General features: G+C 37.8%; 1 protein-coding gene across 7 annotated transcripts in view; it reads right to left on the reverse strand.

The window, feature by feature from the left end:
- Window positions 1-15567, reverse strand: part of FCHO2 (FCH and mu domain containing endocytic adaptor 2) — an 83398-nt gene that overhangs the window by 7399 nt on the left and 60432 nt on the right. For 2 of the 7 annotated variants that reach the window (XM_033085162.1, XM_033085161.1), the window contains exons 18-25: window positions 13804-14313; window positions 13101-13204; window positions 10206-10335; window positions 8575-8634; window positions 4855-4966; window positions 4096-4251; window positions 2376-2508; window positions 545-744 (exon numbers count right to left, since the gene is read on the reverse strand). In XM_033085162.1, coding sequence (XP_032941053.1) covers window positions 545-744; window positions 2376-2508; window positions 4096-4251; window positions 4855-4966; window positions 8575-8634; window positions 10206-10335; window positions 13101-13204; window positions 13804-14313 — 1405 coding nt within the window. Of the gene's footprint in view, window positions 1-544; window positions 745-2375; window positions 2509-4095; window positions 4252-4854; window positions 4967-8574; window positions 8635-10205; window positions 10336-13100; window positions 13205-13803; window positions 14314-15567 lie in introns of those variants that run through there. The other 5 variants (XM_033085165.1, XM_042780137.1, XM_033085164.1 and 2 more) reach the window with 4 other exon arrangements.

The following is a 15567-nucleotide window of genomic DNA, read 5'->3' on the forward strand; positions in this document are numbered from 1 at the left end:
TGAACTGCTACTGTAAATGCAGGCTCAGCAGGTAGCTGCTAGTCTAATAATCTGCATGTATTGAATTGAGACACAGCGCTAACTGGTTTATGGAAAGCTCCTCAGTTACTTAGTTACAGATGTTTGTTCTAAAACTATTTCCATTAGAAGCTAATTTTTAAGTTAGAACAATCAGGAAATCTTTTTCAAAACTGCCTTTCTGCTACTTTTTCTATATAATCCCCGTATAAAAATATTTTGTTACACACAAGAGAAAATGTTTTTTAACCATTTCAAATTACTATATTAAAATTGTCTATTCTATTGGACAAAAGAAGCAAACATTGAAAAATTCATAAAGACTTGTATTATTTCAGAGTTGGGATGCATACTCAGTGACTCTTTCAGTTTATGTGAATTGGCTGCACATAATTTGTTTTAGTCCACAAAATATCTAGACATCTGATATGATACATTTTGCTATTTCTTCCTGTGACATTTTTCAGGATACAATGATAAAAAATACACTGAAATGTATCTGAAAATTTCCTGAAAATAATATTACCATTTTGCAGGTGGAAGTGACTGCATGTTTATTACTCCTCCATCTACTGGTACCACAACCTGGACATTAGACAGCGTACTGGGCACATTCATAGACTCTGGATTGTATTTATAATCCACTCTCACATCAGTAGTGCTAGCATCACATTTCCAGTAAGTTGCAAGATTCAAGGGAGTAGACTGTATGCCATTTGAAGATACCTGTAAAAGAATAAACCATTGAAAACAAATTAATTAAAATATTCACCTTTTGGGCAGACTTAGAGGTAATTTGGATGGTAATTAATATAAGTCTCAGTGCTGACAAAATACCAAGAGAACAATTGACCCAGGAGTCCTTAATCACAGAATTTTGAAAACTGCTGCCTAAAGGAATTCTGGTTATTTTAATCTTAAATTAAAATAATTAAGAAAAGGTTTAAACTTCCTCTTGCTTATGAGGCTCCTTCCTGCTCTTTTACAACTTTTTGCAAGCTTTGTTTTTGTTATGTTCTACCTTAAGCAAGATGCATGTTTGCAGCAAAATTACTTCATTCTTTGTGGTTGTGTAATGTGCCAATTCAGCTGACCAACCAGCCAGCACCAGAGGACAACACCCGTTATTATGGGACAAGCAACCAGCAGAATTAATTCTTACCTCTTCAAAGCATTATTTTCCTGTTGCAAGAAGGTTGAATGCTGCTTCTGTAGCTTAGCTCATGTGCTGATGCATCTCAACCACATTCTCAATCTATTTGAGGAACCTCCTGTGTCCTGGCGGACACTCTTGCCATTTTTGGTCAGGTTTTTGCCAAAATCTTTTTTATCTGTCTGGGCTTTCACCTGCCAAAGCCTCATTTTTACAAGAAGAATACACAGTACTCATTTCAGCAAACCAAATGTTTTTTTCCTTCCTTCTTTCTCAAGAATTCTGTGTGCCTAACATGCTCTTTTGCAAGTTCAGTATGCCAGGATTTTAAACTATGCTAGGCAGATGTGAAAACTACAGATATGAAGGTGTCCTGAAGTCTGAGCAGACAGTATCTACTGCTATGCCCTCATCCACAGGGGCAGACATGTCACCACAGAAGTTTGTCAGCTTGGTCAAGCATGACTTATGTTCAGTAAATCCATTCTGACTACTCCTGTTCTATTACACAGTGAGAAATCAGAATGTCATATATTCTCAGATAGAATCACTGAATGGTTTAGGTTGGGAGGGACCTTAAAGACCCTGTAGTTCCAACTTGCCCTCATCATGGGCACGGACAACTTTCGCTAGACCAAGCTGTTCACAGCCCTACCCAGTCTGGCCTTGAACACTACCAGGGATAGGTGGGACATACACAACTTCTCTTGTGCCAGTGGCTTCACCACCCCCTGAGTAAAGAATTTTTTTCATAATATCGAATCTAAACCTACTCTCTTTCAACTGCAAGCCAGAACTATGCATTAAAATGTCAGTGACAGCATCCAAAATTTACACAATTGCAAAATCAAAGACAGTGTGAGTACCAATGCAAGGAGACCCCATCAAATCTCTTAAAGGAGAATTTGACTTTACTGACAAATATAAAAAAAACATGTTTGAAGCCTGCTTGCAGGATTGGGCTGAAGCATTAGTAAGCTGAAACAAGCCCTGTATCTTAGGGAATGTCATGAAGCATAGCAGGAATGTGCTAAGCCTGGGCAGAGTCTACGCATTGTGAGTAGAGACATACTCAAAATTGGTCTAGATGAGGGATGACAGTTCATCTCCATGCTGGCAGACAAAGAACAATTCTTTTAATTTCTGGGTATATATCATATCTGCTGGAATTCCTTAAAACTTACAAAAGGATAAAAATGTTTACCTGATACTTTAAAACATCCACATTATAATAGGATGCAGATGGATTCTGCTCTGATAATTTCTTGAGGTAGACCGTTATAGCTTGCATGTTCATCCAAAAGTCCTTAGTACTGGAGTCACTTTGTGACTGGTCACTACAAAGAAAGATCATTAATTAGGGGTGAAATATTACACCACATATGCAAGAATACTAGACATCACAACTTTTTTTTTTTGCAAAATACACTTTTTCAGTACATCTCACTTCATTAGACACAGCTCTGCTAACATTTCAGTTATAAACTGTCATGTCAAACAGTGATTAAACTTAATTTTGTATTACTTATTCATAACATTAAGTATGAAATAACAAAATGAAATTAAACACAAAAGAATATGTGCATATGTTTCGTTATTTCAGAATTTAAAACTATAGCATTTAAAAACATTTAGCTTAGTGTTCAGATAATTTCTTCAATAAATGAAATACAAACTGCTCAGCTGAAATGGATTTCTGCTAAAAAAATTCCAGCTTTTTTGTTTGTTGGGTTTTTAAAATTATTTTCAATAATATCTCTAAGTGTAATTACAACAATTATCCTAATCAATCAGCAACCTTTTGTTCCTACAAATTTTTCCAAGCATGCTGCTACACATAGTTATGTAGCTATGTAGTAGAGATAGTTATGTAAAGAATCTGATTTTTTTAATGATTAAGATTTAAAATACACTAGTAGATGGCAAATGAGAGTACATGAATCTCCTACTACTTGTTTTCCATTTAAGCCTATTGTTTCATCATTCAGTCTTACCATTATTACTACTGTGTAAAGAAGTAGAAATTAATATAATAGTATGTATTTATAAAATGCCTGTGAGAACACAAACACACTTACAAATTATTTTTATGACATTTATACTCAGCACAATTTTTAAGTCCAGTAATCACTGAGATTTTTAATAGTGGCAGTAGAAAGAACTAAGCTGAACAAGATTAATTCAGAAAATGAAATTATATATACAGTAATTTCACAATTATAAGCCGCATCATTTTGACTAAAATTTTGATCCCAACCTGGGAATGTGGCTTACACTCAGGAGCGGCCAATGTATGAAAAAAATTCTGAAATTTCCCAACCTGGAAGTGCAAGCTGAGGTGCTGAGCTGAGCACCTGCCAGTAAAACCCAGGATTGCGCGACTGTTACAAACTGGTTACTCTGTTGCGCGGTGGGTGGAGGCAGGCTCCGTGCTGCTGGCAGTGCTGAGGGATGGTGGGGAGCTCCCTCCTGCCGGCCCCGTGGCCCGGGGTGGGGGAGGCGGGGGGCTCCGTCTCCGCCTGCTGCCGCGGGTAGGCTCCTGCTGCCACCGCGGGGCAGCACCGGGCTGGGGCGAGTGAGCCTGCTGGCAGTGGCAGCAGCGGCGGCCGGCCCGAGTGGCCCCGTCAAGCCGCAGCACCGAGCTGGGCCACCTGGCCCCGTCGGCAGCCCCAAGCAGGCCGAGCCCGCCCGGTCCCGAGTTGAGCCAGTAAACCCCGCGATCCTGCGATTCAGTTAGTAATTCATTACTTTGTTGCATGCGGGTCCTCGCTGTGAACTAGAGTGTGGGTTATAATCAGGTGCGGCTTATAATAGTGAAATAACTGTAATTAAATCAACCAGACTACAAAGAATTCTGATTTACATACACAACTCATATTTCACAAATTATATAGCTTGCAGTTATGCTTAAAAAAATACAAAACCTGTATACAAGTTGTGCATTTGGAAGAATTTGCTCTAGTTTGCTTGTGTTTTTCACCCTGAAGCAGAGCACAGCAGGAGATGGGTTGCTGGTGAAGACTTTAATAATCCCACTTGGGAATGATATTGTCATATCACCAGTAATCTTCACAATACATCTGGAAGAGAATAAAAAAATCAGCTTCATTGCAACTCATCAACTGCCTAGCTCTAATACTAATTTTAAAGCAATAAATGCAATTTCACAATCTTATGAATTAAATTAAAAGCAGAAAATCAACCTCAAATGAGAGTAATGTGACTATGTATTCTGACTTTCAGTTTAGAAATAAGATGAAATAAGAAACAAAAAACGAACTGCTTAAGCATACAGTAGTCTTGGATATATTTCAAGCTTTGAAAACATGGCACAGGTCTGCCTAGGCAAGGCCTAAGTAGCAGAGCAATGGATGTGACAGGAAATGAAGTGCTTTCATCTGCACAAAATTACACGTAACACCTACCTGACAATGATAAAAATCCTTGTCATTCTCAGTGCTGTCACTGAACACATTTGTAAAGCAGGTATATATGAACTCCTGGCAGGATGCAGGCCATCACAGAGCAATAAGCCACTGTTGTCGCTTATACCCAGGGAAAAAAATCCCTTTGAATTCCCCTTTTAATGCATACTCATTCCCCTCCCCCAGTATGAAAAGTAGACCAAGTGTCTTTTCTTATTATAACTCAATACATTCAACACAATTCACTATTTAACTAACTTTGTGGGATCTGCTCCTTTAAAGTAGGCGTTAACAGATTCAGTAAGAGCTACTGCAACAGGCAAGGTGTCCTGGTTTCCAAGGCTGACGGGGCTGGGACCACGTGAAACACCTAGAATACATACAGTGTATAGATTTAATTTTCAAAAAGCTTAGCAAATTTCAGAATGATTGATTACATCTGTAGTTTTCACAAGAGTTTCACCAATGCCACAGTGTCCTCTGAGGTATTACTTGTAAAGTGTGTAGAAATACATAAACATAGTACCACCAAAATGCTGCTCAGCAGCCTAAGAACACCGGTTTGACTACTGGTATGACATTACGCAAACAGACACAAGGAAATACATGAGACACAGGAAAACTGCATTAAAATGGCTACTGGTGGGGGTGAAGTCAACAGACCCAAAGCAAATTGACTAGAATGATTTTTTTTTAAAAAAATCCCTACTGTATGCTTTTTATATGGAAAAATGCATGATAAAATGGTCACAGAAATATAAAAAATTCACTTACAGTAAAAATGAACTTAAACATAAATTCATCAATATTACCCCACATAAGTGAACTATTGAACATTCTTTTAACTTTTTCAGCCAACAAACATTGCAACTACCAAGCAGAAATTGCTGGGGAAGTCTTCACTTGTTGCTTGTGCTAACACAACACAATTCCAATATCGAGCTATAAAAATCAACCAAGACCTCATGCTAAGGCTTTGTGAAATGTACATATACAGCTGATGGAACAGGTTGCCATGGGATTTAATTTTTCACAAATTTTCTATACTTGTATGGAATACAAAAGACAATATTGGAAGTTTCTTCTTTTCTAGTACAGCAGCCTAGTAGAGAGCATCTTATTATGTTTTGTGTACCATGAAGAAATGAAGATGGTCTGTATCATATAGCATTACCTATCACAAAGGAGACACAGTCTTTATCTTTTCATAATCAAATTGAAAAATTTCTCTTTCATATCATAAAGTAGAGACAAAATAATTCTGTATAATATTGCCCACAGCAAATTAAACATATTTACTCTAAGTGGCTGTCCTTTCTGAGCTCTTTCAGAAGTAAAAAGGAAGTCTGGGGCCTTGCTCTTCACAGAGCACCTAATATCTCATATTAGACCTTAAATTAACATAAAAGTGAATGAAGTAGCAACAGAAAGAGCAAAAGACATGAGCTAGTCTAATTCTGCTATCTCATATCTCTCTCTCTCCATTACAATTTCTCACATAAGGTAGTAAAATGTTCTCAGTACCATGCAAACAATTTGTGCAACACTTAGATCCAAACGAACTAGTCAAAAGTGAACTAATTATTATGATTCTGGCTAAAAAATAATGATTTATTCTTTTCATTTCAGTATTTAAAAAATCCAGTAGGCTGTTTTTCTTTATTGTTTCAGACAATAGATGGATCATCTGGATAGATGGATTCCAAGGATTTTTCTCTCCCTGAAAATTACCAACAAAAGCTGTGATTCTCAATAGTCTCAGGAATCCAGAAATCATTCTTTCAAGAGGCAAATGTGCAATAAAATAATGAGTTACCAATTACTAAAAATTCTGTTTGGTGAAATAGTGAACTTCAGAATTATCTTTCACTAAAACCAAAGTTTACACTCAATGAATGTGGCACTGCAGTCGCTGAGCTTCTTTAAAGTCTTTTTCTGCCAATTTACTAAGGAACAAGAAACAACTGTAGAGCAGACAAGATTACCTTGTATACAGGTGTATCCATTATTTTGAAATCTTTTACTTATTGGCCTTATGTACATTTTTATAGCAATATTTCAAAAATTATGCAGAGTAATACGAAGATGTTCATTATATCCCTATTGGTAAAAGACAAATACTGTTTGTTTGACTGAAAAGTGAAATTTTTTAGAAATAATAACACTCTTTTTGGCTTTTTTTAGGGAACATCAAAGCAAGTATATATATATATTTCTCTGAGACCTATTTTGGGAACTACAACTGAGATCACTCCTCTCTTCTTTGCTCTGCTCCCATTGTTCATCACCCTTTGACTCACAAATCTATGCATTTTCCTAGAAACCAATAAACTGAAAAATAAATAAATTAATATACATTCAACAAGGCCCAGTGCTGTGTCCTGCCCTGGGGTCACAACAACCCCAGGCAGTGCCACAGGCTGGAGCAGAGTGGCTGCAAAGCTGCCCAGAGGAAAAGGACCTGGGGGTGCTGCTGACAGCAGCTGAACATGAGCCAGCAGTGCCCAGGTGGCCAAGAAGGCCAATGGCATCCTGGGCTGTACCAGCAGCAGTGTGGCCAGCAGGAGCAGGGCAGGGATTGTCCCCCTGTACGCAGCACTGGTGAGGCCACACCTCCAGTGCTGTGTCCAGTTTTGGACCCCTCAGTTCAAGGAAGACATTTTGGTGGTGGAGCATGTACAGAGAAGGGCAGTGGAACAAGGGAAGGGTCTGGACAGTAAGTCGTATGACAAAAAGCTGAAGGACCTCAGGGCATTTTGCCTAGAGAAAAGGAGTGATAAAGAGGACCTTCTCACTCTCTACAGCTGCCTAAAAGGAGGGTGTGGCAAGGTAGGGGACAGTTTCTTCTTCCATGCAATCAACAACAGGAAAAGGAAATGGCCTCAAGCTGTGCCAGGGGAGCTCCAGGCCGGACTACAGCAAGAATTTCTGCACTTAGAATGGGCTGCTCAGGAAGGTGGTGGAGTCATCATCCCATGAGATGTTAAAGACATGGTGATTGTTCAACAGCTAGACTTGATGATCTTGGCAGTCTTTTTCCAACTTTCATGATTCTGTCATTCTATCATATAAAACAAACATAACTGCTCATCCTGATGCTGAAAATCATAGTTTTGTTGCCTTGCTGCTGACAGTACAATTCAATGCAGCAGCATTCAGATTCAGGGTTTTCTGTATCTGCTGTGAGGTTTCAGATGGAAGAGAAGTAACAGAGCTGCATGAAGTATTCTCACTTCATCTCAGGCTGCAGCCCACATCAAGGCTCCAGTTCTATCACCTTTGGCAGTGATTTCAAACCTAGCTTAAATGCCTTGCCACCTGCCTCAGCCTGATCACCACTACCAGCCCCTGAGCTGTGCTGACACAAGAGCTAGTGACATAATAGTGCAAATGGTTGCATTGACACCTTCAAGGTACAGACCACAACTGCAGAACAAAAGACTGCATCATTGGTCATAAAAAGGGCAGACGAATAAAGCTGATCAAATGGTTTTAGTTCAGTTTAGGAACAAAGATCCAGACAGTTTTAACACTGGCTAAACAACTGTCATGAAAATAAAATTTATTTTTAAAAATACTATCTTTATTATGTCTGTCCTCTAAGATTTGCATTATATGTAAATATAGAAACATTATTACCTGCTTATGTTAGGTGAATAAGGATTGTCAAAGTAAAAATATTTTCACTTTACTTGAAAGAAAGTAGTAATGACAAACTGAAAAAGCGAGCCCAAGTTTCAGCTTGTTTATGGAGCAGGCAAGTGGATAGACAGACAATAACATTATATAGAAGTGGTTACATAAGTTTTGGTGATTTCAGCAATATATAACTTATTATGTAGTTGAAATGCCAAGCAACTTGTATGTGCCAGATACCAGAAATATCTGGAGAAACTTGTTTCAAAAGAAATAAAATTTTATTAGATGTAGTATATTAGGATGATTAGTTAAGACATAAATATGCTTTGAGTACAATACCTGGTGGCGTCTCACAAAGCTTTTCAATTGTAGGAAGATTTCGAATCAAAAGATCATCGTCTATTACATTTAAATGAAACAAAACATTCCAAGAAAACAAAATATTTCAAGCAAAAACAGATGTTAAAAATTAATAGTAAAAAATATTTTGCAAAATTAAATTAAAGCTAAAACATAAAAGAAGCACTCAATTATGTATGCCTTCAAGTTCACTTGGAAGAAGATAATCAGAGTCAATTCTCCATTATTCAGGACAAATGGGTTAAGGGGATAACACTGGATTGAAAGAATACAGAATATATTGCAAACTATATCTTCATGCCCCAAAGCATTTCAGCTTTTTGCACTGCCCTTCCCATTTTCCCAGGAAAATGCAATCAGTGCAGATGGAACTGGCCTTATTTATTTTTCCTAGGCCAGAATAATAACCATGTCAAACCTCAGTGTCAGCACACACCTCCTTACCTCCTGCCTCACCTCAAGTTTTCACTCTGCCACTGTTTCCAACAACACACACACATATCTCCCCAGAGCTGGGGATATTGATGCTCTTGCCACCAATTTTTGGTTCCTCATCACCAGAGCTGAGACCAGAGGATGTGAGCCTGGGTAGACTCTGGCAACCAAATTGTTGTTTCTGTGATGCTTCTCAGCATTTGTGAAACTGGTGGACACTGAACTGTAAGAGCTAAGGTTGGGCAGAACTTAGTAGCTTTGCTTCTGCACAGGGTGGAAACAATTCCACTGCAGAACTCCTACTAGGAGCAGCACAGATGCTCTTCTGAGCTGCTGAGCTTGTGTGAGAAATCCTTGGCAACAATAACATTTGCAGATAACTGAATGACAATGTGACAATTTGATTTAACTTGTGACTAAAGGTGTAATGGTGTTCAGGAATTAAACAGTTCAATACCACTAAATAAACAAGTTAAAATGTCTTAAGCCCTGCCCTCCCCAAACTAACAAAAAATCCCAACTAACTAAAATCTCCTTTTGATTTATGGCAATCAAATAGCAAAACTGAAGGGCCTTCCTTTAAAAACAAGAGAACACCTTCTGAAATTAGTGGCAACACATGAAGACTAATTTCCTTTTCATCTTGATCTTTCTTGTTTAATTGTTTGTTGTGCTTTTACTGCTCAGCTTATATTCTTAACTAACTTGAAGAAAAAGATGCATTAAATTTATTTTTTGGAAACTGCAATTGTGGATCAACAAACAAAATTAAAAGAATATAAAAGAACTCAGTTTTGTGAACATTTGTATTCATTCGACTCTTTCAGTGTCCCTAAGTATTTATGCCCCTATACAGTAACATCTTCTGATCAAATATATGATAGCATGTTGTCCTTGATGGATATACAAGCATACCAAATAAGAATTCATGGAGTGTTAACTGTGAATAATTTTTCCTTACAGAACATGCCATAACTGGATCTATCGTCTCATCTAATTTAATCTACTTTCCTGTGTCTCAGTGTCATTTGGAAGCGGACATTGTAAAGGATGCCTGAAGTACCTAGACTCTCATACGAAACAACTAATTCCAACAATGGCTCTCACAACAGGCATAACCTGGTGGCTGAGTTGTCCTATTTCTCAAGTAAGATAAAATGGTTAATTAAACTTACCAACTGTAGGTGTGTTTGCTGCACTCAGGGAAGCAGAAGAGGATATAGAAGAAATGCTCTCTGCACGTGCCAAAGGAGCTGCTGGAGGTGGACTTGAGTTAGAGGTCAATGGAGGGCTGAATGGCCTAGGCTGAACAAAAGAGATCACAAGAATATAACACAATGTGATTTTAAACAGATGAAAAAAATATTGTAAATAGAAAAGTTTTTATTTTATGCCCCAATCAATTTCATAATGCTTCTCAATGTAGTTTCTTTAATGTCTTACCTATCCTCGTTTTTTTAGTGTAAAATGGAGAGCTTTCATATAGAGTCAAGTCTAATATATTTGATTATGCAACAGCCCGTCAATAATAATAGTAGAACACAGTATCAGAAACTAAGACTACAGCCCTGTGTATGTGTGGCAAACATAGATTTAGAGAGCTAAAGCAGAGCTACTAATGAATTGGAAGTGAGAGCAGCAGAGGGCAACTAAAATAGTTGTGACTGGAATACAGGAGTGAGAGGAATAGGCTGTAGGACCAGAGCTTTTTCAGTCTGGAGAACAGAAGCCTAAGAAGGGATTTATTAGCAGTCTCCTGGTAGGCAAAAAGGGACATACAGAGAAGTCAGAGTCAGGCTCTTCCAAGAGATGCAAGAGCTACAGTAAAGAAGACTTTCTTGCAACCTTGCAGTAAAATCCTGAGACAGGCTGCCAGATTGACAGATTGTAAAATCTCCCACTCTGATTTTCAAAACTCAGCATGTGCCTGAGCAACCTGACACAATTTTAAAGTCAGCCCTTTTTTTGAGCAGGTTGGCCAAGAGAACTTTAAAGTCTCTTCCACTCTAAATCTCTGGATAGTTTTAGGATACACTTAACTGTTAAGGTATTTAACTAATGATCATGCTGGGATTAACCCATCTGAAAGGTGCTGAAATCCCCAAAGCATCATTTTGGCAGGATAACTGTAGAATCCCAGGAGATAAAGGGCTAATGTGTATGTCTGAAGCACTGATAGCTGCACAGCTGTGGAACCAACCAAGAATTGATGGTAATAACAGACAAAGACTGTTGATACTGATCAAGGACTGTTGTTAATAAGCAAGGGCTATTGGTACTAATAGACAAGGTCTGCTGATAATAACCAAGGATTGTTGGGAATAACAAACTGAAAAAGAACAAGATGTGGCTGGAGAAGGGGCTATGCAGTGGTAGCCAGCACTTTTCCATGACAAACACTGTGTTCTGGCTCCTGCATATAAGCATAAGTACAGGTACAGCTCAAGTGCAGGAATGAGGCAGAGAAGTGGGCATGCACTGTAGGGGGGATCAAGACCATGCAGGACACCCAAAGCCCTCTGACTGAATTCCAGAAATAATGAAATAATTCCTGAAATAAAGAACTGTGCATGATGATTAATTTGCATAGAAAACATGAAACTTATCTCTAAGGTGGGGAAAACCTGTTGACAAAAATGCACGCCCAACAAGCCTACGTGATACCTCCAGAACATTCTATCAGCTGAACCAACACTGGAACCAGGATTGGTGATCTCTTTTTTCTCTGTTTCTCTCTCTCTCTCTTCCTGTTTATTTCATATATTTGTATGCCTCTTCCTTTTTTATTCTACCTCTTTATCCAGAACCCACTGTCCTGTGTATATATAGTAGGTCAGGGACTAACACACCAATTTCTGTGCCAAGTGCGTAATCTAATAATAAAGCTTTGTGAGTTGTATGGACCCTCTGACTTTAGAAATTCCTTTTGACCTCTAGCATTTGTGAATCTGGGATGCTTGCTTTCCCCTAAGCACAGGACATCACAGTAACTATCTTCCCCCATTCTATTGCACTTGTTGGCTTTGATAGAAACTAGGAGAATTATAAAAGGACTTAATAGAATGTCTTCATATAATGAAGACAACTGACAACCATCTACTTGTATCCAGATTATAGTAAATTGCAAAAGCAACAGTATAAAATGAGTGTTCAGGATCATATTTTACAGCAGAACAGTACCAGATAAATTCTATTTAATTATGATGACATGAAGAACAGACTCCTTGGGCTAAGAGCAATTACTACAATTTTATTGGAAAGAGAAAAGGATTTCAAAACCAACTCTGTTCTGATCCTACAGAAAAGCTAAACAGTTTGAAAATATTTTGTCAGTTTTGTCAAAGCTGATGAGAATTTTGTTTTTACCACGAATATGGTGAAAGTATCTTGCTACTTTGAAAATCAGTAAGAGGATTTTACCACAGGAACATTTTTCCAAGTCAGGAATCAAGTGAAACTGCAGAATACTAACATTTGCAGAGGAAATTAGGCATGACCTAGTCTGATAGTCTGTTTAGTTATTTCCATTCTTTACCACATTCCTCAACAGCACTTGACCCCAAACTGCAGGCACATACTGACAGTGCACAGCCTCTCACCATCCTCACAGGATGTGATCTACCATCTCCCTTCTCCACAAACCAGCACCAAGTGCAGGGCTACTTCTGTCAACATACAACTGGAAAAAATCCCACTCATTTTCCAAAGCTTTGGTGATTTCCCTTAATCAGTGGAGGTTTTTTAATAATTTCACTAGTATTTTGCATTTTAAAAACTTCAATCTTATGCATGCTCCATCTTTCATTAACAAATTACTGATTTGCTCAATTAAAAACACTCAGCAGATGAAAAAATTATGGTTTGGACCTTTGTACTTGTGTTAATAATTACTTGTTGCAATAAGATACTTATCATAAACTATTACCATGCCTATTTGGCAATGTTGAAAATCTGCTTATGTGATTCCTTGAACATTGGCTAGAAAGTAATTCCACTGTAACAGTGAAAATGAATGGTGTATCTGAAATCAAGTCAAAATGGCAAACAAAAAAATAATATTCAATACATACTATTTCATTAATCCCACTAAGTTTCCCGGTAGACAGCTTTGGTCTTGAAGCAGGCCTTGGAGGGGGTACAATAGTGCCCACAGAAAGAGGAGTGGTGGGCCTTGCTGAAAGAAAGCAAAGTTAAGAAAATATTAGAAAGATCACACTGTATATATATAGTTATTTACTTGAGTAGAGCATCTGGAAGTGATGTTTCTACTAGAGGTTCCTATTGTACAAATGTCATGTTTTGAGAGTTACCACAAATCGTAAGTGCTTTTAACATAGTGCCATGTGATACCCTGAAATGTACATCTAAAAGTGCATCACGGGCTTTCTCACTGCTCTCAAGTGATTTTATACCAACCACTCTTAGAAGCTTGTATGTGAGAAGAACTGTTTTTGCAAATGCAATTACTTAATCTTTGAGATCTCATTGCTGTCTGACATCCCACAAAAATACATTCCCATTTCCAGAAAAGCAACACTGCATAGTTAAGAGAACACAATGCCTTTAAATGAATCATTTGAATATTCTTCTTATTTCAAGTTGAATATTTACTTCACTGTCTCAGGTATTAACAAGCAGTTTAGTACATTCTAAGTAGGAAGATGAGTTAATTTTAACATCAGTTGAACAATAATAGCAAAAAGAAAAATTAATCCAAAGCTTTTTGGAGTCAGTTATTAGCAAAGAGCAGTACAGAATGCATGCTTGGCATACCCTTATTTGTATGAGCACAAGAAGACACTACATTATAGTCCAGTAGTGCTGAAGATGATGCAGAAGATATTTCAGCAGCAGTGCAAGTTTCTTCAATGAATAATTGTTCATGGTTTATAGAGTTATTGAAAAGGTCACTTTGATCCTCAGAAGCATAGATGTTGGAAGAACTCCCAAGCAAAGCAGAAGAGGCAAGGCAGGCATTTTCAGTTTTAAAATGCAATCTTTGGGGCTCCTTCTTGTCTGTGTTTGTGTGTCTAATGGTAAGAAGTTCATCAGCAAAGGAAATCCACTGACTCTGAGACCGTGAAAAACAGGATAAAGTACTTGTACTCCCTGATGGCGCTGCTGCAACACCAGATTTGCACAAAGTGCTAATGGTAAAGCCTGGTGAGGATGGGCTCGTAGCCCCAGAACCTGTCTGGTGTCCAAGCAAAGACTGAGATATTCTACACCCAGGCAAATCAGTGGTAGATGAGGAGGAGCTCCTATTGTGCTCTGTTAGGGTAGCTGAAGGAAAAGGGAAGAATTGAAGGTAGGACTGACAATGAAGAGATAAAAATTTCAATATTCAAAAAAGTATTCAATATCCACTGCACAAGGGTTACTAGCCAGCATGAAAAATAACTGCTCTAATCCCCCCAACTCACAAACAGAAGAAAGAAAAAAGCCAGTCACATATCATATGTACTTCATTCATACTGCCAACCATGTTACTTTCCCTTTTTTAGTACATTAAAAAAGAATAGTTACTGTGTATCTCTTCACTTAAGGCTCTATTTCCTGTAACTTTCCTTATTCCTCTGACTTTCTACCTGTTGTGATTTAACTTTTTCTCATCTTTGTTTCTTCCTAGTCCATTTTTGGTTCCTCTCCACAGCTTTCTGCTTTTAATTTCCTCCAGAATTATTTAATCAGACCTATCCTGTTCCTTCCAAAGACTTTGATCCTCTTAGTCCTAACATTTGTAACAGGAAGGTCCAACAGATTTGGCTTTCAGGTGAATGAATAAAGACAATGGAGTCACAAGACTTGGCCTGATAGTTATTCTGTCTGTATGAATCCGTGCCTAGTGAGTAACAATATGGATGAGGCATCATCCACCTCAGTTTTTTTCCTCTCTCCTATAGTCTTCTGACTGCTGAAAAAAAGGAGTTTTCCACAAGTATTCCCTGCACTTGCTGTTGCCTGTTGCTCTAGATGACAATAGAAGTAGAAAATGTAAGGTTAGTCAATTCTCAACATCTTGCAGATTGGCAAAGCTAGGAGCAATAGCAGTGACAACCAAAATCAAAAAAAGAGAGAAACACATTTAAAACTTCAGACCAAAAGTACAGTTGTCCTCTCTACAGTGGTCCTTTGCCATAAACAAATACATTCTCTAAGTTCACCTAAACATTAAAAATTTTAACACAGGTTTCCCTTTCCATGATATTTTAAATATCGTTCAAAGGCTCTAAAACACTACTATAAATCCAATTTAAAAACAATGTGGAGATGTTAAAAACTATTTTAAAAATACATATGGATGAAAATAAGGAAAATTACTAATTCAAGCATTTAAAAAATATCAAGAGCTAGCTAAAAAATGTCTGTTGTGTTTGTTCAAGATTACAAAGTTAGCTTAAACTTCTAGTAAAGTGGAATTATTCATGGATGACCAAAGATTACTTCTGTGCTGCATAAACCACTGTCTGGTCAAATACCAAGGTAGTTTAAGTTCAATGATTAACACAGTTATAAAACATTAATTCAACAAATATT

This window comes from Catharus ustulatus, chromosome Z (assembly GCF_009819885.2).
Source record: "Catharus ustulatus isolate bCatUst1 chromosome Z, bCatUst1.pri.v2, whole genome shotgun sequence".
Taxonomy (NCBI): domain Eukaryota; kingdom Metazoa; phylum Chordata; class Aves; order Passeriformes; family Turdidae; genus Catharus; species Catharus ustulatus.